The sequence below is a fragment of the Pelobates fuscus genome, chromosome 4 (genome assembly GCF_036172605.1).
Source record: "Pelobates fuscus isolate aPelFus1 chromosome 4, aPelFus1.pri, whole genome shotgun sequence".
Taxonomy (NCBI): domain Eukaryota; kingdom Metazoa; phylum Chordata; class Amphibia; order Anura; family Pelobatidae; genus Pelobates; species Pelobates fuscus.
This window is the reverse complement of record NC_086320.1, coordinates 267,516,184-267,544,151: the sequence shown is the minus strand read 5'-3', so window position 1 is coordinate 267,544,151 and position 27,968 is coordinate 267,516,184. Positions and strand designations below refer to the sequence as shown.

The 27,968-nt window shown below is 42.0% G+C and overlaps 1 protein-coding gene across 1 annotated transcript in view; it reads right to left on the bottom strand.

The window, feature by feature from the left end:
- ULK4 (unc-51 like kinase 4) overlaps positions 1-27,968 on the bottom strand; it is a 953,247-nt gene that overhangs the window by 38,324 nt on the left and 886,955 nt on the right. The window contains exon 35 of the mRNA XM_063452087.1: positions 14,972-15,060. Coding sequence (XP_063308157.1) covers positions 14,972-15,060 — 89 coding nt within the window. The remainder of the gene's footprint in view (positions 1-14,971; positions 15,061-27,968) is intronic.

Here is a 27,968-nt window from a genome sequence, read left to right as displayed (position 1 = left end):
AAGTTAGCGGGGCGTGCCTCCTCCTTCCTGTTTACACCTGCTCACACAAGCTGTCAGGGCTCAGTATTACTGTGCTCCTTGGCCCTATCCGTTGTTTCCTTGTTGCTATTCTGATTACCTTTGGCTTGACCTTCATTTATGAACCCGTGCTATCTGACCTGACCATTTGCTAGTCTGACCTTGCCTTTGTCTTTGTAACATATTCCTCCTCACCTTACGGTATTTGCGCTCAGCGGCCGTGGGTCTGTATCACTGACTCCTGCAACATGTTAATGGACGCCGGCTGCTGCGGTTCCACGCCAGGTTATAGCCCCACGTCCGCCCACATTGATGGCAACGGCGTGCGTGTGACCTCACGTGGGAGACACACGCACGTTTTGGTGTCAAAGGCCGATTTTCGCCCAATCAGATTTGTAAAGGGCTTATTTAACCCCTTAAGGACACATGACATGTGTGACATGTCATGATTCCCTTTTATTCCAGAAGTTTGGTCCTTAAGGGGTTAAACGCAATTCTACTTTTCCTCATTGCCCTGTCGTGGTTTCCCTTGTTGTTTCCCTTGTTTTCCTAGTGGTTGTCCAAGAGTGTGTTACTGAGCGTTTATTTCTGGTTATTGACTTTGGCTTTCTTTGACTTTCCTTTATTTTGGTATCCCTGACTTTTGGCTGTTCCTTATTGTTGCGTCCCATTCTGTGTCCCTTACCTCGGCAAGTATCCTGACTATTCTTTGGTACGTTAAGTCCGTCCATTCTAAGGCCCGGTAAGACGTTACTTTTTAGTCCTAGGTGAGATACAATTCTACCTGCCTGATCAATCAGTAATCCTGACAGTCTTATCCTTTTCTTTTCCTCAGCTTGGAATTTATTAGCCAATTACTGCATACTGTGCTTTGTGTACTAAACTATGACCGAAATACTGAGCCAGAACATGGAGCCCAAAGAATTGGCTGAGATGCTAACTGCCTTGACTAGCTGAATTTTCATGTATTAGGCAATTTTTTACTCTCTATTATTAGTTTGTTTATCAATAAAAGTAAAGTTTTTTAATCGGGACGTCTTGCTACTTGGCATTATATTTTTCCCTGTATGTTTCCCTAGGGAGAGAGGGAAACCCACTCTATTAGGATAATTCACCCTCCTCCTACTGTTCTTCTGTTTATTCTTTTTTGTAGCTAAATTTCTTCACTCACACAAGCGGTTCAAAAATTTCAGACACAAGGCAGCTTCCACCATGGCAACTGGCCGACAAACTCCACCTGCTGCTCATCTTGTACCTTTTTCTTCAGACGCTGCCGCAGAACCTGAAACCCAAGTACTGTTACCTGAAAGGGTATCGCATATGAACTCATTTTTCACCTAAAGCCCTGTACTTAGTATTCAAAAACCATCAGAATCGGCAACATAATATCCCTCCTTTCTGGCCCTCCAAAAAAAGGGCTCATGTTTAGTTGTGTACTAATGATCCTGCTGTACAATCCTGAGATGAATTCACAACTGCAATGTCCTCTATGTACGACAATCCAAACAGACAAACAGCCCAAACCACCATCAGAGCATTAAAACAAGGTCGTAGACCCATGGAGGAATACATCACAGATTTTAAACACTACACTACAGATATATGCTGGAATGAAATCAGTCTCATAAACCAATTTTGTATTGGACTATCATTGAAGGATGATTTTACTCATATTGGAATTCCCAATTCCTTGGAAGCTTTTATGCAACAAGCCATCCAACTTGATTGTTGTCTTAGAGAGACATCACCAGCCAAGCCAGTCCTTAAATTGCCACAGGAGAAGAACCCATGCAGGTAGGTCTTATTCAGGTACGTCTTCCTCCAGCTGAGTTACACAGGAGATGTAGAGAAAACCTCAGTTTGTACTGTGGTTGACCTAATAACACCATTATGATATGCCCTGATATGAAAAGAACCCAACAGGGTAAGTGGACCTCACATATGACACAAGCACTATCTGCGATCACTGCTAAAGAACCTTTATATGTTTCTCTTTCCTTCCCAAAGTCGCTCATGCCCTCTCAATAACTGTGTTAAACAAAGATAAACCATTAAACATAAAAGTCGCAAATGGTTCTCTTCTAAAATCTGTTCCTGTCCTTCAACAAACCCTTCTTGTTCAAGTCACCACAGGTGAACACATAGAGGCCCTATCATTTGAGCTGGTACCTTCTCCACTTTAACTTGTTACATCCTGTGTTTGCGCACCCATGATCCCTTTATCTTCTGGTTTAAAGGAACTATCACCTTCTTGTCCCCCCTATGTACCTTGCAGTGTCTACATGGTCCCTCAACCAAGGGGATTGCTTGTTCTAAACTGGAAATTAATATGAAAATAGGCAAATAAACTAATCTTCCCGATGCATATGATTATAAAGATGTATTTGATAAAAAAAGGAGTGGAAGTTCTACCCTCCAAAAGGGAATATGACTGTCCCATAGACTATCAGCGGCACCTATTTCCTATGGAAAGATATACCCTCTAGCAGAAAACAAGTTATGTATATTGAATGAGTAAATCCAAGAGAACTTGAGTAAGGAATTCAACGTCTTCTGCAGGAGCATGTATCTTTTTCATTGGAAAAAAAGAATAAAATGTAGCTTACGGCCTTGTGTTGACTACAGAGATCTTAAACTTAATTATTTTTACATGACATATAGTCCAAGCTCAAAGAACCAAAAAGCAGACACCTTATCAAGAATGTTTTCAGTTGACAATTTACCGGTTAAGAAAGACAATAATCTTGCAAGACCATGATTTTGTGGGAGTAACGGTCAATTTACTAAGAGATGTACAGGAAGCAGCCACGTCCTTCCCTCTCCCCGTTCTTCTGGAGTTTTACCCATGTCACATGAAAACATATGTACCAGAATCTCTTCGTCTAAAGGTCTTACGTTACCATGATGCACCCACATAACAGTGTGGTCAGAGTAGACAGAAAAAGGATATTTCTGGATGTAACAGGTTCTATCAATTCCTGTACCATGTGTCCTAAAATGCCCAATACCAGAACCGCAGATTTGATGAAACCTTTACGTATTCCTCTACGTCCTTGGACAAACATTGTTTTTTTTTTTTATCTACCTCAATCACGATACAGTGATGTTAGTGGTGGATCGTCTGATTAAAAATGGCCCATTTTGTACAAGTCAAAGGAATACTCTATGCCAAGAAAACTGCCATGTTTCATCACAGGATTGTACATCTATTCTCTTCGACAGAGGATCCCAGTTCACTTCTAGATTCTGGCAGGCCTTTTGTCACTGTCTGTCGATTTGTCTATGGCCTTTCATCCACAATCCAATGGATGAACTAAAAGGACCAACTAAACCCTGGAGACCTATTTCTGCTGTTGCACTACTTATATGCAATCTGATTGGAATGATCTTCTGGCATCTGGCGAATTTGTATACAATGCTAACGTACACTATTACACTTGCTTTTCTTATTTACAACTGAACTATGGTTAGCAACCTGATTCTCTACCCGGTTTACTCATGCTCACATTGGTACCTAAGGCAACTGATCATTTGAGGCATATCTCTCAAGGATTTAAACAGGCATGGAAGACATTACTAGAAAGTCAACAATTGTGCAAAATATATGCAAACAAAATCCTGACCATCCTTACAAGGTTGATCAACCCATCTGGTTGTCAATAAGAAACCCCAAATTGTCATGCCCATCCAAGAAATTGGGTCCTAAATACATCAGTCCCTTACACATTATCAAGCTTATCTCACCATTTGCTTACAGTTGATTCTCCCTAAACACTACCGTATACATCCCATATTCAATGCGTCTCTCCTAAAACCAGTTCATAATGATCCCTCTACCGCTAGAATTACACTTCTACCCAATCTATTTGTCATTGCGGATAAACTGAATATTATGTCCAAAGCATTCTTGACTCCCGAATTCGTAGGAGTACCCTTGAATACTTCATACACTGAAAAGGGTATGGTCCCAAAGATAGATTTTGGTAACCTCCTGAGAAGGCACATGCCTCTTGTCTCATCAAATGATTCAACCTACGACATCCTCACCGATTCCACTAATTTTATCACGGCATCCTACTGGGGAGGCAGTGTCAGCACTCCCACTGCCAGAGTCTCTGCTCTCACTGCACCGACGGCTGACGCCTCATTCCCATCAGGTGTTCATTTGGGAGCCGGAGGCACTCATGTTGCGCCGAAGCCACGTCTCGCAATTTATTTTATTTTTTTGTCAATCCCTTTTTATTAGCAAATCAAAATAGATATACTGTACAGAGAGAGTGTATTACAAGTAGGTGTATGACATTCGTCTCATTGTAAACGGCAAAACACCTGGTTATAGAACAATAGCTTCTGGAAATTCAATCAGACATATATCTTACCTCAATATACCACTAATACAAACTGTTTGCTGTTTTCGTACTGAGTTTAGCGTCGCATGTCTAACAATTTGACCTGGCCGAGGTCATTTGCTGGGAATTATGAACAGGTCTGCTAGACGTTGAATCTATTCAGTGCGTACGCGCTGGAAAGGAGGCATTATCATCCAGTGCCAGGGAAGTGGGTGTGACACAGAGGGTGTGTGCCCCCTGCTTCCTATTTATACCTGCTCACATACGCTGTCTGTGCTCTGTATTACTGTGCTCCTAGGCCCTTGTTGCTTTTCGGATTACCTGGAATCTAAACCTTTAGCTTGATCTCTGTTTATAAACCTGTGCTACTTGGACGTTTTGGGCCTATTACTGCCTACTGGGCTCTGTCTACTAAACCCTGACAGTAGCACAACTTCTAGGAGAAGATTTAATTTAAAGGGATATCTGAGTTTATTCTATTAATATTGTGTGCTGCATGTAAGAGAGCACTGAAAAATGTAACTTAGAAGATTAACTTAATTACAAAGATACACTTTAATTATAATTATTTCAATTCCTATGTGTAAAACAATATAATTTTTACTTTATTGGACAAACTCATATTCAAGAGTTTTATACCTAAGGATATCAGATCACCAACATTTATGGACAGTTATTATTCCTGCATCATGTAGGGCAGGATTTAAAAGTGTGGCTGGTGATATATAGAATTCACATGATACTCATATAAAATCGAATATTTAATCACATCGACCCCAAAAGCCCCATCATGATTAGATTGTTTCACATCAATATCATGTAAATTCTGCATGCAGCTGTATAGCATTTTTTTTTCAAGCTCTGCACAACAGAATGAAGAAATCATGAGTATTCCAAAAAGCATGGAGAGCCGGTAACCCTACTAGTACCCTACATCCATTGCTATTAACTCCAACCAGCAGGACCACAATGCTCAAAGCAGAACACCAATAATCAGGTAGTGTTAAAATCTAATGCCGAGTACAACTAATGTGGGCAGATTCTCCACTACACTTAGATAACTGATGATGTTGCAACCCCCCTTCTTGTCTGCATACACCTTAATCTGTTTAAACAAACAGTGCAAACTTCTCAAGCACTTAAAGCTCTAAAACACTGCTTCAAGACAGTCAACAGGATAAACATAGGATGACTGGAACTGCTCTATGAACTGTTAGTAGCCATAGCACAACTTCTATCAGTTTATACAAAGCTTGTTCATTATTTTGTGAACCAGACTGTGTGCTGCGATTGGCAGATTTGCCAACCATGCATGCATGGGGCTGTGGCTCAGGCTCAGCTTTCTCTCTGGGGAGAATAATGAGATCAGTCATGCACAGATGCTGCATACACAACTTGGGCAAAACTGATAAAGATAACCCAGACAGTAGAATTATGTCTGCTTGATTGTCAACTGGGGCGGAGAGGGTGTCTATTACAGATGCAGAAAATCTGATAAATCTCTACCATTAGAAGCCACTCTCAGAACTAAGAGGCACTCTTTACCTCATACAGTTTGCATCAAAGCACAGTTGTTATGGTGTTTAGAGTGACCCGTTAAAGAAACTGAAATAGCTTTCAGATAATACAAGGGGAGTCAGAGTGCAATGCACCCTCGCTAATATGACCCACACTTTACAAACACTTCACGCCCACATCTAGCCATCCACTTCTATTACACCTTTGGCACCAGTTATCAAATATGTAAAAACATTTTCAAAATGTTAGTTTGAACAAAGAAGTCGGTGTGCAAGCTGGAAAATAATCTCTAAAGAAAAGTAATATAAATATGTAATGTAACTATTAATATAAAATAGCGACAGTTTTTATGTTTCCCTGATTAATGTAAATCATTGATCGTTCCACTTTAAAAAGTCTCATGTGTATTTACAATGAATTTATCTGTTACTTGGGACAAGTGAACATTTACAAAGAACAAAGCAGTTCTAGTATTGTAAAACTTATTTTGCTTTCTTTTTATCGGTTTGAGGCTTGCTCACTTAGCTTCTCACTGTTCTACCTATTCTCCAACATGCATTTCTTTTGCCAGCAGTTAACAAAAGGCCACTGTGCTGAGTCAAAGGGGAGAAAACTTAAGACAAATAAATAAATTGTCTAATAGAGCAGACTCCCTCATTGGAGCCTGGATCAAAGCAGAGCAGGAAGGGGGAAGCTTTGAGTGATATGAGCTCAGAGGATAGAGGAGGTAGTAATATGAGAAGCTTGTAGAGCAGAGAGGAGGTATATTTACAAGAGAAAAATGAATGGGAGGGGACTGGGAACAAAAAAGGGTTTTGAAGTTGCGGTCTCATGTGAATAACACAAGTTGGTTCACGAGCACAGTAATTCTTTTCAAGAAGAGATGGTTAACCACATGTTTGTGAAGTTCTTTTCCCATGGAGATGTAGTTAAATAGTCCATGGTTAGACATCACTGATTTAAAGTTACATTGAAAAGTAATATATATATATATATATATATATATATATATATGTGTGTATATATATATATATATATATATATTGTACCCTAGCCCCTCTTATGTGTCTATATTAATATATAAAAATATAAATAAATAAAAACACATAAGAGGGGCTGCGAGAAACAAAGACGGGCTTTGGCGAAAGATACAAAGAGGGGCTGGGAGAGTAACACAACGGGGCAAGAAAGACACACAATAAGGAGCTTGGGGGAGAGACTCAAAGGGGCTTGGGGAAAGCGACACACAGAGGAGATGGGGAAAGAAAGAACACACAGAGGGGCATGGATATAAGGGTCTGTAGGAGAGAAAGAAGGCATACAGTGAGGCTGGAGAAGAAAGACACACAAAGGGGCTGGGGGAGAGATACAGAAGGGAGCGAAGAAAAGACACACAGAGAGGCTGGAGGGAGAGACACAACCCACTTCTTCATAAAAGAGTATCAATTAAACTGTTAATAGCTCCTGACTGATTCCTCTTCTGCAACTGTCACTAGTCTAATACTATCCTTACCTTTTTGTGTCATTTTACCCCACTCCCTCTTGCATGTAAGCTCATTGAGCAGAGCCCTCAACCCCTCTGTTCCTGTGTGTCCAACTTGTCTGGTTACAACTACATGTCTGGTTTCGACCACCCATTGTAAAGCGCTGCGGAATTTGATGGTGCTATATAAATATAATAATAATAATAATAATAATGAGGGGCGAAGAAAAGACTCACAGAGGGGCTGGGGGCGCTAAAGATACAACAGTGGGGCTGGGTAAGGGGAACAAGAGTGAGCCTGTGGGGAAAGAGGCACACAAAGGTGCTGGGGCAGAAGAAATAGACACACAGACAGTTCTGGGGGGGATAAAGAAACACACAAAGGGGCAGGGGAAGAGACACAGAGGACCCAGGGAAGGGAATAAAGAGACAACTGGATTTAGGGCTAAGATACACACAAAAAAGGCTTGTGGGAGAAAAGTACACAAAAGGGGAAAGACATACAGAGATGCAGGAGATGAGTAAAAATAGAGATAAAAATGGATTTTAAGGGACAAATAAGGGAAGAATGTGAGAGACACAATAAAGGGGTGTAAGACACACAAAGGGGAACAATGTGGGATAAGATACACTATCAAAGACTATCAAAAGAGGGCATAAGAAACACAAAAGAGGGCAGAAATTAAAATGCCTCTTCGTCTGTATAGACAAAAGTCCTTGCACCTGTTCTCTACATAATACTAGCCATTTATTCAATGCCAATTCTAAGTTATATATTATTATATATCTGGACAAAAAAAAAAAAAAACTGAGTGAGAATTTACTTTTAAAATGATTAACTGTAACATTTTCCTTTTGCTATTTTGAAGTAATGAAAAATGGGGAGCAGGAGTGCTGACCTGACAGTTATGCAGAAAACCATAATTGACACCCTCCATAAGGAGGGAAAGCCTTAAAAGGTAATTGCAAAGGAAGTTGGATGTTCCCAAAGTGCTGTATCAAAGCACATTAATAGAAAGTTATGTGGAAGGGAAAAATGTGGAAGAAAAAGGTGCACAAGCAGCAGGGATGACCGCAGCCTGGAGAGGATTGTCAGGAAAAGGCCATTCAAATGTGTTGGGGACTTTCACAAAGAGTGAACTGAGGCTGGAGTCAGTGCATCAAGAGCCACCACACACAGACTGGATGCTGGACATGGGCTTCAGATGTCGTATTCCTCTTGTCAATCTGCTCCTGAACAACAAAAAACATCAGAAGCGTCTTACCAGGGCTAAAGAAAAACAGACCTGGTCTGTTGCTCAGTGGTCCAAAGTCCTCTTTTCTGATGAGAGCAACTTTAAAATTTAATTTTAAACCAAGGACCCAGAGTCTGGAGGAAGAACAGAGGCACACACTGCAAGATGCTTGAAGTCCAGTGTGAAGTTTCCACAGTCTGTGTTGATTTGGGGAGCCATGTCATCTGCTGGTGTTGGTCCACTGTGCTTCATTAAGTCCAGGGTCAACGCAGCCATCTACCAGGGGATTTTGGAGCACTTCATGCTTCCTTCCGCAGACACGCTTTATGGGGATGCTGACTTCATTTTCCAGCAGGACTTGGCACCGAGGGATTACTGTGCTTAATTTGCCAGCAAACTCGCCTGACCTGAACCCCATAGAGAATCTATGGGGAATTGCCTTAGAAAGATAAGAGACATGGGACCGAACAATGCAGAAGAGCTGAAGGCCGCTATTAAAGCATCCTGGTCTTTCATAACATCTGATAGCTTCCATGCCACGCCGCATTGAGGCAGTAATTGCTGCAAAAGGGGCCCAAACCAAGTACTGAGTCCATATGCATGCTTATACTTTTCAGAGGTCCAATATTGTTCTATGTACACTCCTTGTTTTATTGATTGCATGTAATATTCTAATTAACTGAGATTGTGGATTTGGGGTTTTCATAAGCTGTAAGCCATAATCATCGCACTTATGACAAATCACGGCTTGAACTATCTTGCTTGGCATGTAATGCGTCTATCTCATATATTAGTTTCCCCTTTTACGTTGCATTACTGAAATAAATGAACTTTTGCACGATATTCTAATTTTTTTCGTATCACCTGTATAGTGTGCCCTAGCAGCAGCAGAAGTTGTCTAATTGGAAAAAAAGAAGATTGGAAAAAAGTGTGGAAGTGGTGAGTGGATTATCAATTACCAATTAACCTTTTCCTTTCATTTTTAGAAAAATCTACTTTTTCATATTTGCTACTTCTGCTGCAGCTGTCCCCCCTATTTTCAAATGCCTTTCATTGTTGTGGTTTCACCATGCCTGGCTAAGTCTTGTAGTGACTGCTGATGTAGTAGAGCATTGTTTTTTTTTTCAACATTTAAAGACGGTCAATCACGTTACAGACTGAATTTGTGGAAAAGCTTTGTTCTACTTAGGGTGGAAAGCATGAGCGGATCTTATAACAAATGGGTCACATTTAGGAGATTATCGGTGAGCATCTAGGTAAGTTTTATATATCCAGTATTGGAGCTGGACAAAAAAGTGCAGAGACCGCCTACAGCTCATAGAAATGAGGGATGGGGTAAAGGCTGCAGGGAGACTTGGAGACACAGACACTAGGGGACACTGTGAGACATAGGGTCACAGACACACATGGAAACACTTGGGAACACAGACACTATGGAACACTGAGACCTGGGAACACAGACACTAGGGGATGCTGGGAGACATGGAGACACAGACACTGGGGGACACTGAGACATGGGAAAACAGACACTTGCTGACACTGGGAGACATGGGGACACAGACATTAGGGACACAATGTCCCCAAGTGTCTCAGTGTCCCCATGTCACCCAGCCAGTGTCCCTGGTGTCTCAGTGTCCCCATGCCTCCCAGTGTCCTTAGTGTTTGTGTGCCGATGTGTATCAGTGTCCCCATGTCTTCCAGTGTCCACATCTCCCCATGTCTCCCAGTGTCTGTGTCCCATGTCTATTAGTGTCCCCTAGACACAAGGGGACACTGGGCGGCATGGAGACACTGGGCAACATGGGGTCATAGAGACATGGGGACACAGAGACATGGGGAACTGAGACACTGTGATACATAGGGACACTGTGATACATAATCTCAGTGTCCCCAAGTGTCTCAGTGTCCCCATGTCTCACAGTGTACCCTAGTGACATGGGGACACTGGTAGACATGGGGACACAGACACTAAGGGACACTGGATGACAGGGGGACTGTAACGGATCACCTGGCACCCTGACTGGGTACCTCCGCCAAAGGACCAGGGGACAAACCACAGCTCTTCTTGCCCTCAGTCGCCATAGCTTGACTGGGGCCCTGGAACCACCACCTCCCTCCTGGAGCCGAAGAATAAATTAGCTCTGACACCTCCAGGCACTGGCACTCAGTCCTGGGAACTTTGGAACCAGATTGGTAATTTGCTCTAGTCCTTAGGACTTTCCCCGTTGACTCTCCTGCAAGCTGGAACAGCAGACACAGGAGCAAATCTTCTTTCCCTCCAATAACTGGTCGACACACAGTTTTGGAGTGTAAGCAGGAATCTGAGTTTAACGGGACACACTGGACCTTGTGGGGCACAGGACACAAAACATGCAAGCCAATAAAAACAGTGTAACAATGAACGACACTCCCACATACATTACACAATCCCTCCCCTCAGCCTGTGATACAATTAAGGTAGATAATACAATAACCGTATTATCCACAGGCAGAAAAAACACACATTTCCCCCAAAGTACAGAAAACACCCCAAAACATAACACGGGTTACCATGGCAACGCTCCGCGCGGCCGCGAGACTTACAGTGGGAGCTGACCGGAACGCAGGAGAGAGAAGGGAGCTGACAGGAGCTGCTGTGAAGGTAAGGACCACCAGGGAATGAGAGCACCCCTCCCTGGCCAGCTAACAAGCAGGGAGGGGGGGGGGGGGAATGAAAAAAAATAAATACAAATGTAAATAATAATAAAATAAAATAATATTAAAAAATAATAAAAAAATATATATTAATAATATAACAAAAAAAATAATAATAATAAAATAATAATAATAAAAAAAAATAATAAAAATGCCCACCCCCCACCAAGGCTCTGCATCACATACACACACACACACTGCATTCATACACACACACACACAGCATTCATACACACACACACACCGCATTCATTATATACACATACTTTAAATAAATATTCAATTAATATAATTTTTTTGGGATATAATTTTATTTAGAAATTTACCAGTAGCTGCTGCATTTCCCACCCTAGTCTTATACTCAAGTCAATAAGTTTTCCCTGTTTTTTGGGGTAAAATTAGGGGTCTCGACTTATATTCGGGTCGACTTATACTCGAGTATATACGGTAGGTAAGTATCAATAAGGTAAATAAAAACATCCTTAGCTCCAATAGAGTGAGTAAACTAACCGCTCTATGTATCAAGCCTGGGTGGTATAATCCCCACCAAGGATTTCTTTGGTTGGTTGTCCACAGGAGATAATGGGTCCAGATGTCAGGTAGAAGAATAAAAATAAATAATAATAAGTACTAAAAATGTATGGCTAAAAGGCAGGTAGAGAGGTAGCCAAAATACTTTATTTAAAGGGACACTATAGTCACCTAGACCACTTCAGCTCAATGAAGTGGTCTGGATGCCAGGTCCCTCAGGTTTTAACCCTTCACATGTAAACATAACAGTTTCAGAGAAACTGCTATGTTTACATTTGGGGTTAATCCAGCCTCTAGTGGCTGTCTTACGGACACTAGAGGCGCATCTGCGACGCTGGAGGGGAATTTTGCCTCCATCGTGCAGAGCGTCCATAGGAAAGCAGTCCAGTGACATCGGACGGGGGAGCTGATGTCGGGTGGGGAGGAGAGGTCAGCAGCGCTGAGAGAGCCCAGCGCTGGATTAAGGTAAGCTGCTGAAGGGGTTTTAACCCCTTCAGCGCCACGGGAGTGGGACCCTGAGGGGTCCAAAGAACCAAAAAAAACAAAGAAAAGAAAAAGTTACCTGCGCTCTCTCCTTAATCCCTATGTATATTTAGACATATTTAGACCCTAAGCGGGTCCTAACACTGACCCTTCAGCCTTTAGGACCCGCTTAGGGGGGTCTGCCTTGACGTTGGCAGGCGGGCATTCCCTCCAATGGCCATTGGAGCAACTAAATGACCTCCATTTGTCTAAATATACATAGGGATTAAGGAGAGAGCACAGGTAACTTTTTCTTTTCTTTGGTTTTTACGATATATTGGGGCTGATGTGTACTGTGGTCCTTGCTGCCGGCCCAGTAGTGATGGGAGTGAGAGCAGGACTTCTCTTTTTTTATTTGTATTTACTTTGTATCACACAGCCTGGTTACAATGCTGCCGCCCATCCCATGTGTTCCCTATTAAGGGTTAATAAGTATATAGGGGTGTATATAAAAAATACCCCTCTCTGTCTCATTAGAGATATCTTTGCCAGAAGCTCAAGGAAGCAGGCTGAAGGGTCAGTGTTAGGACCCACTTAGGGGGGTCTGTCTTGACGTTGGCAGGCGGGCATTCCCTCCAATGGCCATTGGAGCAACTAAATGACCTCCATTTGTATAAATATACATAGGGATTAAGTAGAGAGCGCAGGTAACCTTTTCTTTTCTTTGGTTTCCACCTCTTACTCTGTCACCCACCCTGTGACCCCCCACACTATCTCACCCCTTTACTCTGTCGCCTCACCCTGTCACTCCCCACACACTGTCACCCCTCTTACTCTGTCATCCTCCCCTCTCACTCTGTCACCCTCCCTCTCACTCTATCACCCCACTCTGTCTCTTCCCTCTTACTCTGTCACACCCCTTACACTAATGTAACCCTCTCACCCTGTCACTGCCTCTCACTCTGTCACCCCCTCTCACTCTGTCACCCCCTCTCACTCTGTCACCCCCCTCTCACTCTGTCACCCCCCTCTCACTCTGTCACCCCACTCTCACTCTGTCACCCCACTCTCACTCAGTCACCCCACTCTCACTCAGTCACCCCACTCTCACTCAGTCACCCCACTCTGTCACACCCCTTACTCTAATGTCACCCCCTCTCACACTATGCCACCTCCCTACACTGTGTTAACCCCCTCAAACTATGTCATTTTCCCCACACGCTCTTTCACCTCTCTCTGCACACACTGTCACCCCCCTCCATACACACTGTCTCTCCCTCCAAACACACGGGCACCACTCTCGGCACTCTGGCACCCCCCTCCATACACTCTGGCACTCTCCAGCTCTTTTACACTCACCCTGCCACAGTTACCCCTTTACTCACCCTGTCACCCCCTGAAGGCAATCATTCTACACACATTAATAAAACACAGCTTTGTCATAAACTCAGTGCCAAGGGCCACAGGCAGTACACAAACATACACATGCTCAGAGAAACATACATACAAATACAAAGATACTCACTGCCAGACACACACTCTCAGGCACACACAGGTAGACAATGCAACGATGTATACAAAGAATACAAAAATAGTTCTCTATATCCAGTACTGCAAGCTCCCCCTTCAATATATCTACAACTTCTTATACACACACAAGTCAACTGCAATTTTTTTCAATAATGGTGTTAGTGGGGGCCTCATGTATGAGTTTCGCCTAAGGCCTCGCCAAGTCTAGAGCCGCCACTGACGGGGAGTCACTATTTGGCTGAGAGCGTCAGCTGACCACTCACAGCAAATCAGAGGCGACCCTACCTGGCGGCAGTCTGCGCTTCCTGAAAGTGAAATTTCAGAAGCCGGATGCCGTCTGGGAAGGAATTGAGATAGGTGCAGTAGGCAACCTTGTGGTTAAATCATTTGAAAACCGTCTAACCCCTTTAGGTAAGAGTGACTCCAGGTGCCTTCTAACACCACAAGGTACCATAACAACTTCATTTAGATTAAGTTGTCATGGTGCCTAAACTGTCTCTTTAATTTATGCTGCATTCTGAGCATATCCCTATTCAGTAAGAAGTCTAATGTTCTCATATAAAGCATTCCGGTATAATGCTTGATGGGCATTGCATTTCAAAATACCACTTGTCACATAATCCACTTATTTTTTCACAATAAATATACAAACATACTATATCAGAAGGTACCTTGTTGTCTATATTAACCATTTATTTAACCCCATTGATGTACCATAGCTTCATATTTGGCAATAGTTAGGTACCAAAGAGATTGTGGTAAGACCAAATAAAAAATATAAAAAACTCCATACAGTGCAAATACAAAAATCATTGTTATGTATCATCAGTTCAAGTTGGACTTTGAGAATTCCTTCTTGGGCATAGAAGCTCAAGAAATCATGTTTTGACAACTATAACACAATTCCCAGCTTGACATGCAAATTAGCTCAGACAGGCATTGTGTTTCAGACTGCATATTGCATTTCTGCAGTATTTGGCAATGGCAGCTCTATACAACCCTGCAGCTGCTCAATGATTGGGACATACCACTTTGATATAGGATCTTTAAAGACCGGATTGCTATACTGGGGTTATTCTGACAATGGTCTTTAAGGGGTTAAATCTGCCCCTTTAAGAAGTGATCATTCCTGTTTGCCTGAGGCCACTCACCTGGATTCCTGAGACAGTCTTTTAAGAGTTTGAATGAGCACATCCCCATCAGTCTTCATACTTTCCAAATGCTTTTCATTTGATGTTATCTGTAATATAAACAAACATAAATGAGCAAACATAGTCGTTCCTCAAGGGGGTATTTAAGAATAGCTACAATACAATACAAAATATTTACAATTTAACGGAAACCTGAAGTTCAACAGAATTCAAAACAAAATCACCATGCGTATTATACAGATATATCTGTCTGAGTCTGGAAAAGGGCACTTGCAGGCACACCCTTAAATGCCCCTAGCACCCAGAAAACAGCACAAAACATAAGGTAGTACAACCATTCAGAATGCCCAATCAAGAGTTAAAAAGATTTAAAGGCACACTCCAGGCACCCAGACCACTTGTGCCCATTGGAGTAGTCTGGGTGCCAACTCCCACTACCCTTAACCCTGCAACTGTAATTACTGCAGTTTTTATAAACTGCAATATTTACATTGCAGGGTTAACTCCTCCTCTAGTGGCTAACCAGGGCACTTCCTGGTTTCTAGCACAGGTCGCTCAATTCCCCATAGGAAAGCATTGAAAAGGGGGCGTGTCTTGGCCACCATCTTAGATGGCCACGTTTTAGAGAGGCTCCTGGACAAGGGGGGCAATTTCGTCCATAAAGCACCAATTTAATTTCAATGAAGAAATTCTACATATAAATACTAATAACTAATACAATTCCTAACATGGAGAAGCTTAAGAAGGTTGAAAAATCCGCACCTGTCACGAAGAAAACGGGAGCAGGAGCTGCTGTGGTGAGTAAGGGTGCCCAGGCTCACTCCCCTGCTTCAAAATCCGGCTCGCGGCTTGTTTCGCCGCTTAAAATATCGTTGGTGGCGCCGGGGAAATCCCTCCCCACCTCCCTCCCGGTCTCCCATGCCAAATCGTATGCCTGTGCGGTCGCGACCCGCTCGCGGCATCCAGAGAGCGGCGGGACCGCGGCCGCACTAGCCGACACCTCTGTGTGCGGCTCAGAGTGCTCCGAGCACTCTGCATGCTCGGAGCACAGAGCTGTGTCTCCCGCGAGCGGCAAGGACCACCCAGCAAGCCGCTCGCGGTCTCAGCATAGAGCAGCCCGGTCACTCACTTACAAAAGTGACCGGGCTGCAAGTAAAGGGGAGGGTAGTGTGAGGTCTCGCTCCCCATCGGGATCCTCGGCCTCCAGGTTGTCGGTCCCGGTGGGGGGGGGGGCTCTGCTATCCGACCCCAAACTCTTAAAGGCACAGTAAGGGCTATGGAAAGCCCAGAGGACCAAAATATGGAAATAGGAGCTGAAATGCTCCAAACAAGTACTTTCTCTGCACTACCACAGAGAAAAGGTCATGATGCCACAACAAAGATGGCTGCCAGACCAGACAGTGTGTATTCCACTCCCAAGATGGCCACTGCCACCTCCAATATGGCTACCACTACGTTTATAGCAGCGACTTACAATCCTAATATGCCACCTGAACTGGCAGATGATCTGCCACCATCAGCTGGCATGATAATACAACTCATTAAAGATTTGAGAGTCGATCTGAAAAACGACTTTAAGAAAGACTTTGACACTTTGTATGGAGCCATGGAGGGCATTAATCAGCGGACGGAGATAATAGAGAATAGATTGCACTCTCAAGAGCAATCTCACCTGGATCTGGTTGAAACTGTAAAAGAGCTTCAGAAACAAGTATACCAACAGGCGGAAAAATTAGCGGACGCCGAGGATAGAAGTAGGCGTAATAACCTAAGGATCAGGGGGATCCCTGAAAATATAGACTCTCTGGAATTACAAAGTTATTTCCAGGCAATGGTGAAGTCAGCTCTACCAACTGCTAAAAATACGGATCTACTACTGGACCGCATCCATAGATTGCCTAAACCCGGTAATGCACCTGCAGCTGCACCCAAAGATGTGATAGTGAGATTTCACTATTACCACATTAAAGAGGAATTTCTGGGTGCAGTACGCACGTCAGGTCTCACGGGGGACTATAGTGGCATGAAGGTCTTCCAAGACTTCTCTGCCCAAACAATGAGGCGACGCAGAGAATTTCAACTTTTTACCGCGGAACTAAGACGAAGAGGGATAAGATATAGATGGGGATTCCCGGTTAAAGTCCTTTTCCGCATGGATGGCAGGAATTTCATAATCACGTCGCCTGAGGAAGGAATGGAACTCATCCAATCCATGAATAGGAGTCATGTATCGCCTCATAGACTGTCGCCATCTACTCCTCTGCAGGCCAGCAAGAGAAGCAAATCGGACACTTCCTGAGTTTCCAGTTCATAGGGCTACAGTCTCCATTTTCCACGGTTGTAAATCGTTCGACACTTCAAGTTCAGATGTTCTTCCTATCTTCACTAAGGATTTTTTTATTTTTTTATTTTTATATATACACGTTTATCTTCATGATTTTTCTCTATTCTCTATTGATTTTTATGGCCTGGTTCTGAGAAAACTTTATCTCTGCAACAGGATTTCGAGTCCTGCTCCAGTCTGGAGTTTTAGCGGGATTACTTTTGATTTTATCTTGTTACTCCTGGTTATGACTGTCCTTAGAGTTTGCACACCAATGACTATTTGACATAAGACTTAACGGTTTATTTCAGAAACCGATTTGACCACTTTCCAAACTTTTACAATCAATATTATTTTATGGTCCCTTGTTTTTTTTTGTATATCATTACATATTTCATTTTATTAATTTTTTTTTTTTTATTGTTCTGTGATTTTTGTCATTTCAAAACGTCATATTTTACAGCTGCCTCTTTGTTTTATTTTTTTTTTATTTATTTATTTTTTTTTGTTTATTAATATTGCTCCCCTTGTATCCAGCAGCCTTCTCTCCCCCCAACCTGGGCCTAATACCCTGAGATGGAGAGACTTTTTTTGCTCTCCCTCATGGCCCTTTTTCACTGTTTGTTTATTTCCCCTGATAGGGGTATATACCCAAGTTTTTTGTACCCCGTTGATATTTTTATTTTTATATTTTCTTTGACCATCCATCCTTTAAAATTTGGTAGAAATGTTTACAGACCACGAATCACAGAAATACCTCATACAAAAATGCATATTATGTGGCATCAGCGACTTGCACAAATTCGTTCATTTATTCCCGTACACACATGTACACATCTTGAGTTTGTTGTGACGGTATTGTTGGATGTTTCTTTATTGGAAGGCGGTTGTTCGGACTCTCACAAAGTTGAATGTCCTTTTACTCTTTATCAAGCATTGCTGTTCCATAAATTATGGTTTTAAAATATATGTCATTTAATGTGAGAGGCCTGAACACCGCCCACAAAAGACGCTTACTATTCAAAGAAGCAAAATCCAACAAATCAGAGGTCATCTGTGTACAGGAAACGCATTTTAAAAATGATAGAACACATAAGATTATGTCAAAGCTTTTCCCAGTCCAATATCATAGCACTTATAAATCCAAGTCTAGAGGTACATCGATTTTCTTCCACAGGAATGTAGCATGTTTGACGAACAAAGTCATGACGGATGATGAAGGGAGGTATTTAATATGGATAGGTTCACTTAACACTATTGAATATACCATAGTGAACGTGTATTTTCCCAACACCGGTCAGTTGCAGTTCTTCAGGAAATTGATGGACTTAGTGAATGAGAATGTGAGAGGCAGCTTGGTAATGTGTGGCGATACGAATTTTGTTATGGACGGTGAATTGGATAACGCTAGAGAAGACAATGATCAACAACATAGAGGGGACAGCGACAGATTGGCAAACAAATGTTCCAAATACATGATTGAATGTGGTTTATATGATTCCTGGAGACTGATGCATGAGAATGAAAGAGATTTTACGTATTATTCTGTTTCTAAAAATATGTATTCCAGGCTGGACAGGTTTATGGTCCAGAACGCTTTAATTCCGCACATCTTGAAATCTGATATCTTAGACATTAACTGGTCTGACCATGCTCCAATCATAATGCATATTGACGAAATTGTTTCTTCAGCCCCGAATAGATCCTGGAAATTAGGCGATTATTTATTAAACGATGTTGTGAACAGATCATTGACGGAGAAAGCTTTGAGCGATTATTTTTTGGAAAATGCCTCACCCGAGGTTCCTGGCGAGGTGTCTTGGAATGCGCATAAGGCTGTGTTAAGAGGTCATTTTATTTCTAGAGCGTCTCACCTGAAGAAACTTAATAGCAATAATTTAAGAACATTGGAAAAAGAACTGTACAATTTGAACCAGGCCAATAAATGTGGTCCCTCGTCTTCCATATCAGCAATGATAGGAGAAATTAAGGCTAAAATTAACAAAATTAATTTAGATCGTACATCTCTTATGGTGAGACGTCTCAGGAAAACGTTTTACTTAAAAGGCAACAGGGCCTCTACTCTTTTGGCATCCAAACTCCGGCATGTGAATGCACAATCAAAAATAGCGTATTTACTTGATGATCAGGGGCGAAAAGTGTTTCATCCTACTAAAATAAGTGACATGTTTGCAGAGTATTATAGTAAACTTTATAATTTAGAACGCGATTCGAACCTTACCCAGCCTTCTGCAACAACCATTGATAAATTCTTAGACAGAGTGACATTGCCTCGGTTGTCTCCAGAACACTTGGAGAGTTTAGAATGTGAAATATCAGCAAAAGAGATAGCTGAGGCGATTAAACTTATGCCATCCGGAAAAGCCCCTGGTCCCGATGGATTCACTATTTTATATTATAAAACTTTTCAAGAAATTTTGATTCCCCACATGACCAAAATATTCAATTCCTATAAGTCCGGGGGAACGATGCCAGAGGAGTCCCTGTGCGCATGAATAGTCACCTTGCCAAAACCAGGAAAAACTCCTGATAGATGCCACAATTTTAGACCCATTTCTCTAATCAATAATGACTCAAAGATTTATTCTAAAGTTCTTGCAAATAGATTAACCAAATTAATCCCATTGCTAATAAATAAGGATCAAGTGGGTTTTGTAAAGGATAGACAGGCGCCCGATGGGACTAGAAGATTCATAAACTTGATTCAGCACATCAATATGACCAAAACGCCTTCATTGCTTCTATCTCTAGATGCAGAGAAGGCGTTTGACAGGATACATTGGGGATATTTATGGAGAACGTTAGAAAGATTCAACATACCACTATCCTTTATCACAGCAGTTAAGGCGCTATATTGTGCACCTTCCGCCCATGTCTCGGCTTCCGGTTTCTCGTCTAAAACGTTTTCTCTAACCAATGGGACGAGACAGGGGTGCCCTTTATCCCCAATTCTATTTGTTTTAGCAATAGAACCCCTGGCTGAACTAATTAGAATAACCCCACAAATTGCAGGAATTGCTGTTAAAGAATCCGCTCACAAAATTGGCCTGTTTGCAGACGATATAATTCTAGCTGTCAAAAACCCAAAAGAATCTTTGAGCCACCTCAAAGACATTTTAACTCAATTTGGCGAGATATCGTATTACAAATTAAATGAGTCTAAGTCTCAGGCCCTTCCATTTCATTTAAAAAATTCGGAAACTATTGCCCTTAAGAAATTATATTTATTTGATTGGAGAGCTGACTACATGGAATATCTTGGCATTAATTTATGCAAAAATTTGGTAAATATGCATAACCACAACTTGAGGAAAGCATGGTCGGACCTACAAAAGGAGATGGAGAGATGGGGCGGAATGGAACTTTCATGGCTGGGGAGGGTCGCATCTGTTAAGATGACGATACTTCCAAAAATTCTATATTTTTTTAGGACCATCCCTTTGTCCATCCCACTATCATTTTTTAATAAAGTTCATTCGACAATTATGAAGTTCATCTGGGGGAATAGGCCTGCTCGAGTGAAGCTCACTTCCTTGCAGCAACACAAATCGAATGGCGGTATCGGTGTTCCCGATTTCCGCAAATATTATTTCGCCACTAACGCTGCAGTGGCTGTGAGCTTTGGCAATCAGGTTGATAAACCTAGATGGATGGAAATAGAAGAATCAAAAATTTTACCGGTTAGACTGTCGGAATTACCCTGGTTAAATTCTAAGAAAAGACCTGGAATTACTAAGTTATTTTTATCTACCAAGACTACACTTAAGGCCTGGGATATTGTTTTTAAAAATGATCACTCTCCCAGCCTATATAGAGCAATGCCTATTGAGTTATTGAAAGATTATATTCCATCCTTAAAAATAGAACTGTTGAAGGAATGCTCTATAACTAATCTTGACAATTTTTTTCACGGCAATGCTATTCTTTCTTTGGAAAAATTGAAACTTAAGTATGGATTAACGAATGTATGTGAGTTGGATTGTAAGGTAATCATTGACAAATTGAAAGAACTATATAAGGTACCTGAATTTGATAAAAACTATAAAACGCTTGAGATGTCTCCATTAGAGAAAGCTTTTGTATGCAGCCCCACTAGTAAAGGCATGATATCCTTATGCTACTCGTTTTATAACGCCAAGCCCCTAGTTAAATTAAAACACATGTTGTCATGGGAGACGGAGTTGGGTGCCCAGTACGATCTAGAAGAATGGTTCGGTTTTTTTAAAGCTTTAAAAGGCATTTCGTATTGCACCGACCACTTTGAAAATCATTATAAAATTTTATATCGTTGGTACCTGGCCCCGTCTAGATTGCACAACATGAACAATATGTATTCTGACCGGTGTTGGAGGGATTGTGGGGGTGTGGGCAATATGGCCCATATTTGGTGGTTCTGTCCTAAATTAACTAAATATTGGAAATTGATTCACGACCTAATTATTAAAGTGGACAGAACCATTAGCATTTTAACCTCGGAACTAGCCTTATTTAAAAAACTCCCGGAGTCCATTACTAGAACAGACAAAATAATCATAGGTCACATTTTGATCGCTGCTACATCCTGTTTACCTAGACATTGGAAGTCCCAAGATGTGCCATCTCTCAGGGAAGTTTTTAATTTGATTCTAGAAAACAAGGCACACGAATTATCACATAGAGCTAATATGCGTGGTTTCCCAATATTAAAATACAATTGGGATAAGTGGGAAGAAAAAATCAAAACTGCATATGGTCTTTGACATATTTATTATTAAAGTGCATTGATGTAAAAACATGTTTTTTTTTTTTTTTGCCATATACACTGTCATGCCTATTGTAATACTGGATGGTTACTCTTTTCCATTTCCAAGTTTCCCTTCCCTTCCTACCCCCAATACAATGTTTATATTCTTGTTGTTATACAAATATGTAAAACTTTAATAAAAATATTTGAAAAGGAAAGCATTGAAAACATTTTCAATGAATTCCAATGGAGAGGTCTAATGCGCACATGCGCATTAGGTCTCCCCCGCCGGCAGCCGCACATGCGCGATCGGAGCGTGGGCTGACCCGAAACCACCGCCGAGGGACATCTGCGGGGGTCTCAGGTAAGTCACTGAAGGGGTTTTCACCCCTTCAGCAACATGGGATGGATAGTGGGAGGGAGAAGGTACCTGCAGTGCCAGGAAAACGGTTTGTTTTCCTGGCACTGGAGTGTTCTTTAACTAAGAATTCCATGAAACCTCTCCTTCAGCCCCATTACAGCCATAGTAACAATAGCTGAGCTATTAATATTCTCTCCTGATAACTATAGCCCAATCACTGTGAATAGTACACTTGTGCTCTGGCAGGTTGGACCTGGCAATATCAAGTTCATTTTTCCTTTTATCTTTCAATAATGTCTGCCAGTCTTTCACCTCATCCTATCACACTTTACCCTGGCTGCCATACCATTTTTTTTTTTAAATCTTTATTTATGTTGTGCATATTATAACAACTTGCTTGTGGAGCCACAACAGCTTTCACAAGCCTCGAAAATTCTGACAGTTTAAACTTTGATGCAGCATTCAGATATACACACACACATTTTTTTAACTTATAGACAGGAGAGAGTAATGTCAGACACTGAGAGGACAGGAAGAGTAGGTGAAAACTTGCGATGTAGGCTGACATTAGTGTTATTATAAAAGAGAAGATGAAGTAACATGCTAAACTATAGTTATTTATGTGGCTTAGTTGCTTCTGGGTGCTAGGTGCTACACCCGGTCCTTGAACATGGTTGATGAACATATGATAAAATATTGGTAGTCTAGCATGCCTGTCTGTGACTGGAAGCTGTCTACAACTGCATTATAAAGAGCTGCTAGATGGGCTGATGCGGTCTGGGTCTTTTGCTTTCGAGGGGAAGGATCCCGCATGGGCTATTCTGGTTGTGCCAATAGAAAGCAATTTGAAGGGCACTTGTACTCAAGCAAAACATTAATAAAATAAAAAGAAAAGATATATATATAAAAGAAAGAGAAGAAACACATGTAAATACAAACTGGAGGAGTTATTCACGGGCAGTGCGGTCATCCAGTGCCTTTTATCAGTGGTGATCAATGCGAGTCCCCGTGGTAGTTCATGGCAGTCAGCCGATGCCCACCCTAGAGGCCCGAGATAGCCGCCCGGGGTGAAAGTACCTTTTCAGCAGAGTGCTGTCGAGCAGTGGGTCAGCCAGGTAATACAGACAGGCAAATTCCTGGAGTCGGTGAGTACAGGCAGAACTTTAGGGACTTGGGTTCCCTCCAATGCGGGGATCTATAGAAGGCCCTACGGCTGCATTGTGGATGTGGTCGTCGATGTCGGTGCTTGATTGCCCTTGATCCACGGGGACGTTGTGCTGGGGCCGAGCTCATTCTTGTGGTATGATGTGCCAGTCGTGGGTTGTTGCGGTCCCTATTGGCCCCTCTCAAAACTGTCGTACCCTTGTGCCTTTCCTCCCTCCTGTGCATCTGCCGGTTCGGGCTGGTTGTGCCCCTTTTATAGGGCCGTCGCGTGTGTTGTCTCTTGGGTACTCCTGAAGCCCCAGGAGTTAGTTTCAGTTTGCCGTTGCTCTCCTCAAGGCCTGGCCTCAGGAGGGGCCCTTGCAGGTGCCAGCCTCTCGTGGTTGTGTGTTGGGAGGTTGCTGCATCTCCCCACCTGGGCGCCAGTGGAGTGCTCTGTAGTGATGTAATGGACGGCCTTCCAGGCACCGAGGGTCATATGCGGGCTTCCAGTTTATCCCAGAAGGCATTAAAGATGCTAGTCAGCCGTAGCTCAGTTTCCCGCCATACGTTGTATGGGTCGACCGTGTAGTAGGCATCCGCCATTTTGGAGGCCACATAAGCAGTCAGCTCGGGGCCCTGCGGAGCCGGCACAGGCCCATTGCTTTGCTGGGGGATAATGTGGGGGTATACCGGGATGACCTCCACTGGTCCAAAGGGAGGGGGAACGAGGGCTTGCATCCAGATATCCGGCGTGGTGTTGCAGCCGGGGAGCGGCCGTCTCCCCTGTGCCTGCCATGCTTGTAGGCCCCATGGTGATTGTTTCATGGTCCGTCGCTCGAGAGGTGTCCTTCAACGTCCTCTCTCGCGTGGTGGCCTTGTGGTATTGATTGAGTGCCGGTGTGGTTGTGGAAATCAGCTTTAATTGCCAAGTTTAGCCTGAGCTGCTGAGATTTGCATCCTCACAGCTCTGCGGTTAGGCCCCGCCCCCCGGCTGCCATACCTTTAAGAACCCCTTAAAACTCATCTTATTAAAAAAGCTTATCATCTTACTAGATAACAACTCTGATTACATAAATACCACATTTTACATATAACGTTACTTTATACTATATATCCCCACTGTATAATTGTAAAGCACTGTGGAGTATGTTGGAACAATCTAAATGATAATAATAATAATAATAATAATAATAATAATAATAATGACAAAGATAATAAGGAATGCTAACAGAGTTTCATGGCTATCTAGCTTCATTTGTTTGGGTAGAGTAAATAGAAATTAGTAGTCATTACTACCCAGGACATCCAATATTTGCAATGTATGGTGGTGACTAACAGAGCTATGACTTGAGACCCAGACAGACATGTCTGTAGGGTAGGAAGATGCCTACACTGGATCCTAGGAGAAGCCCTCGGCCGATATATGCTGTGCAAACTGTATACTCATCTTGCCAAGTATTATTAATAAATTATATACAACAGTTGCTAATGACAAAACATCATACGTGGATGCATACCATACGATACATATATTATGTGGTGCCATAATATAATTCTTATATTTAAAAAAATCTCATTACCAATCTTGTGGTCATTTCATGGGTAATATAAACAAAAATACACAAACTTCTACATAGCTAAGTAATTAATTGTCTGTACCTGGCAGCTGAAAGTCTATATACCAGTTCTGCATATCTATGCCAAACAGCATTCAAAAGGGTTTGGTTATTAACCCCTTAAGGACCAAACTTCTGGAATAAAAGGGAATCATTACATGTCACACGTCATGTGTCCTTAAGGGGTTAAAGCAGAAATTGTAAAAAAAAAAAAAAAAAAAAAAAATTTGCCAAGAAAAATTTAGGCCAAAATAGCCAAGTTGAAAAAAATTGCTAAATGTTAAATTTGTCCAGTAGAATATGAATTGAATGCATCACTGTACATCTGGTATTTTAAGTAAAGTCAGCTGCTAATTAAAAAACAAAGAATTGGGTTTTACTTGATCTGATTAAGTCAAATTAAAGAAACACTATAGGGTCAGGAACCCAAACATGTATTCCTCACCCTATAGTGCTAAACCCATCATTTAGGTGGCTTGCCCCCACTTAGCCCACTTAAAAGGAAATAAGACACCTTACTTCCAGCCACATGGGTCCGCTGGCGCTGGCCCTGCCACCCTGGTGACCGCCAGAATTGCCGATTTTTAGCCAATCCAATGCTTTCCCATTGAGAAAGCATTGAATTGGCTAAAATCGTCAAGGGGGCGGTGCCAAATGCCATTTTGGCCAATCAGCGCTTCATCATAGAGATGCATTAAATCCATGCATCTCTATGAGGAAAATTCAGCTTCCCCGTGCAGAGTGTGGAGACGCTGAACGGCAGTGCTGCCTACTATGCAGCACTGAACCAGGAAGCACCTCCAGTGGCCATCTGAGGAGTGGCCACTTAGAGGTGTCCCTAGAGGCAATATAAACACTGCATTTCCTCTGAAAAGGTAGTGTTTGCATGAAAATGCCTGAAGGCAATGATTATACTCACCAGAACAACTACATTAAGCTGTAGTTGTTCTGGTGACTATAGTGTCCCTCTAATAATCTTTGCGATTTGGTAACAAAAATTCATGCAGAGCACAATCATGGCTGTGTTAACAGATTTTAAAAGATACTTTATGTTGTTTAACGGTTTTATTTTTTATAAAGTAATTACTCTGTTTCTGCTAACCACTCCACATCCCTTTTCTGTACAAATTTGATGCACAGCATGCTTTCGCCAAACATCCAGTGGAGGTCTAGTTACCCTTTCTATGTCCTTCCCCTCATCCATTCCTCCCTGATGAAACTCCCCCTCCAGTGAGGCGCAGTGATATCAGCTGAGGAGGATCGGGCTGCTGGGAGAACTTGGCCTTTCTTTCTTATTTTTTCCATTTTTTGGAGAGGGACTGTATAAGAAGGGTTACTCTGGCCCAAAATTAATTTTAACAGTTCTTAAACACTGTTTTTTAGTTGGAGTTAGAATAACCATTTAAGTTTTATAATATTTCCAACATCTGGAATGCCAAAGGTTGCCTACCCCTGCTTAACATTTAGACATCACTTATATTGTTACTTTAAGCAAAGTTGATATAATTGTAGAACATGTTATGCAAGTTTTGATACTCATTATAAAATGAGCATATGGGGGCACATTAACCCTCCTCTAATACATATTTTTTCATCATTTGTTTTAACCCCTTCTAGACATCAGCTTATATAACTCCCTTGATATCATAAATGTTCTGACATATCACACATTATAAAAAGGTTAAAAAGAAGAGAGAAGAGGAGTAGCCATGCAGGGAGAAGGTCAAATGTCAGAAAATATTATGTTGCAATGAAAGGAGAAATTTGTTATTAAAATTAATTTGAACGCTACTGAACCATTAAACAATGTTACTATATATACACGTTTTTTTATGCACTAATGCTTTAAATTAAAATGTCACATCAGAATAGTTGTCACCTATTATACTCAGGGATGTATTTAGTCCAAGGCAAACTAGGCATTTGCCTTGAGCGGCACTATTTTGCCCTCAAACGCACAGACGGTGGCATCTCCTGTATTCAACTGTATTTTGATTTTTTATATATATATATATATATATATATATATATATATATATATATATATATATATATAGCAGATTGCGTTTGGCTGTCCATAACATTTCTTGTTGCACCAGTATTTCTATGTTTTGTTACTTGGAAGCAGTGAATTACCTAAGCATTCATCTGGTTGTTCAGTAGGAACGCAATAGATACAAAATTGAATAGCTCCATTCAACATACGAACAAACTACCGAACAACCAGACCACCCCGGAGAGAAGCGTGGCTTTAATTTACCTCCCCATCGCTCTTCACACCAGACTGATTGAAAAGCATATGAATGTACAGTATATACCCTGGGTTGGCGCTGTTCGACATGCGAACACGTGGCAGTGGCCATCTTGCCATACGAACGCCCAGCGGTGTTTTGTCGTCGAAAGTCTGGAACCCAAATTGGATACTCGACCACGCAAACACCGCAGAGACCTCCATACCTCCACCCGTTCACGAGGAAACATACAAACGGCCTGGCGTTCGGTAAAAAGATGCCCACGAACAAGGGGATTCATACGAATCCAGGCAAATTCCCAAACCCTTGATCCAATCTGGGTAATTTTTGAGTATGTCGCTTACCCAGATCAGGGCTATCAGGGGATGTATAATTTAGGGGCGTATGATTGGTTAATGTATGATTTTCTGTGGGTGGTTCCCTTGCATGGGAGAGTTGCATAAAAGCAGGGTATGTGGCATTAAATATCAGTTCTGCTCCTGATGCTGTGTGTCGTCCAGTTATTGTCCAGTGAGTAGCTCATTTAGAAGACAGAGTAGGACCTGCCAAAGATGGGGT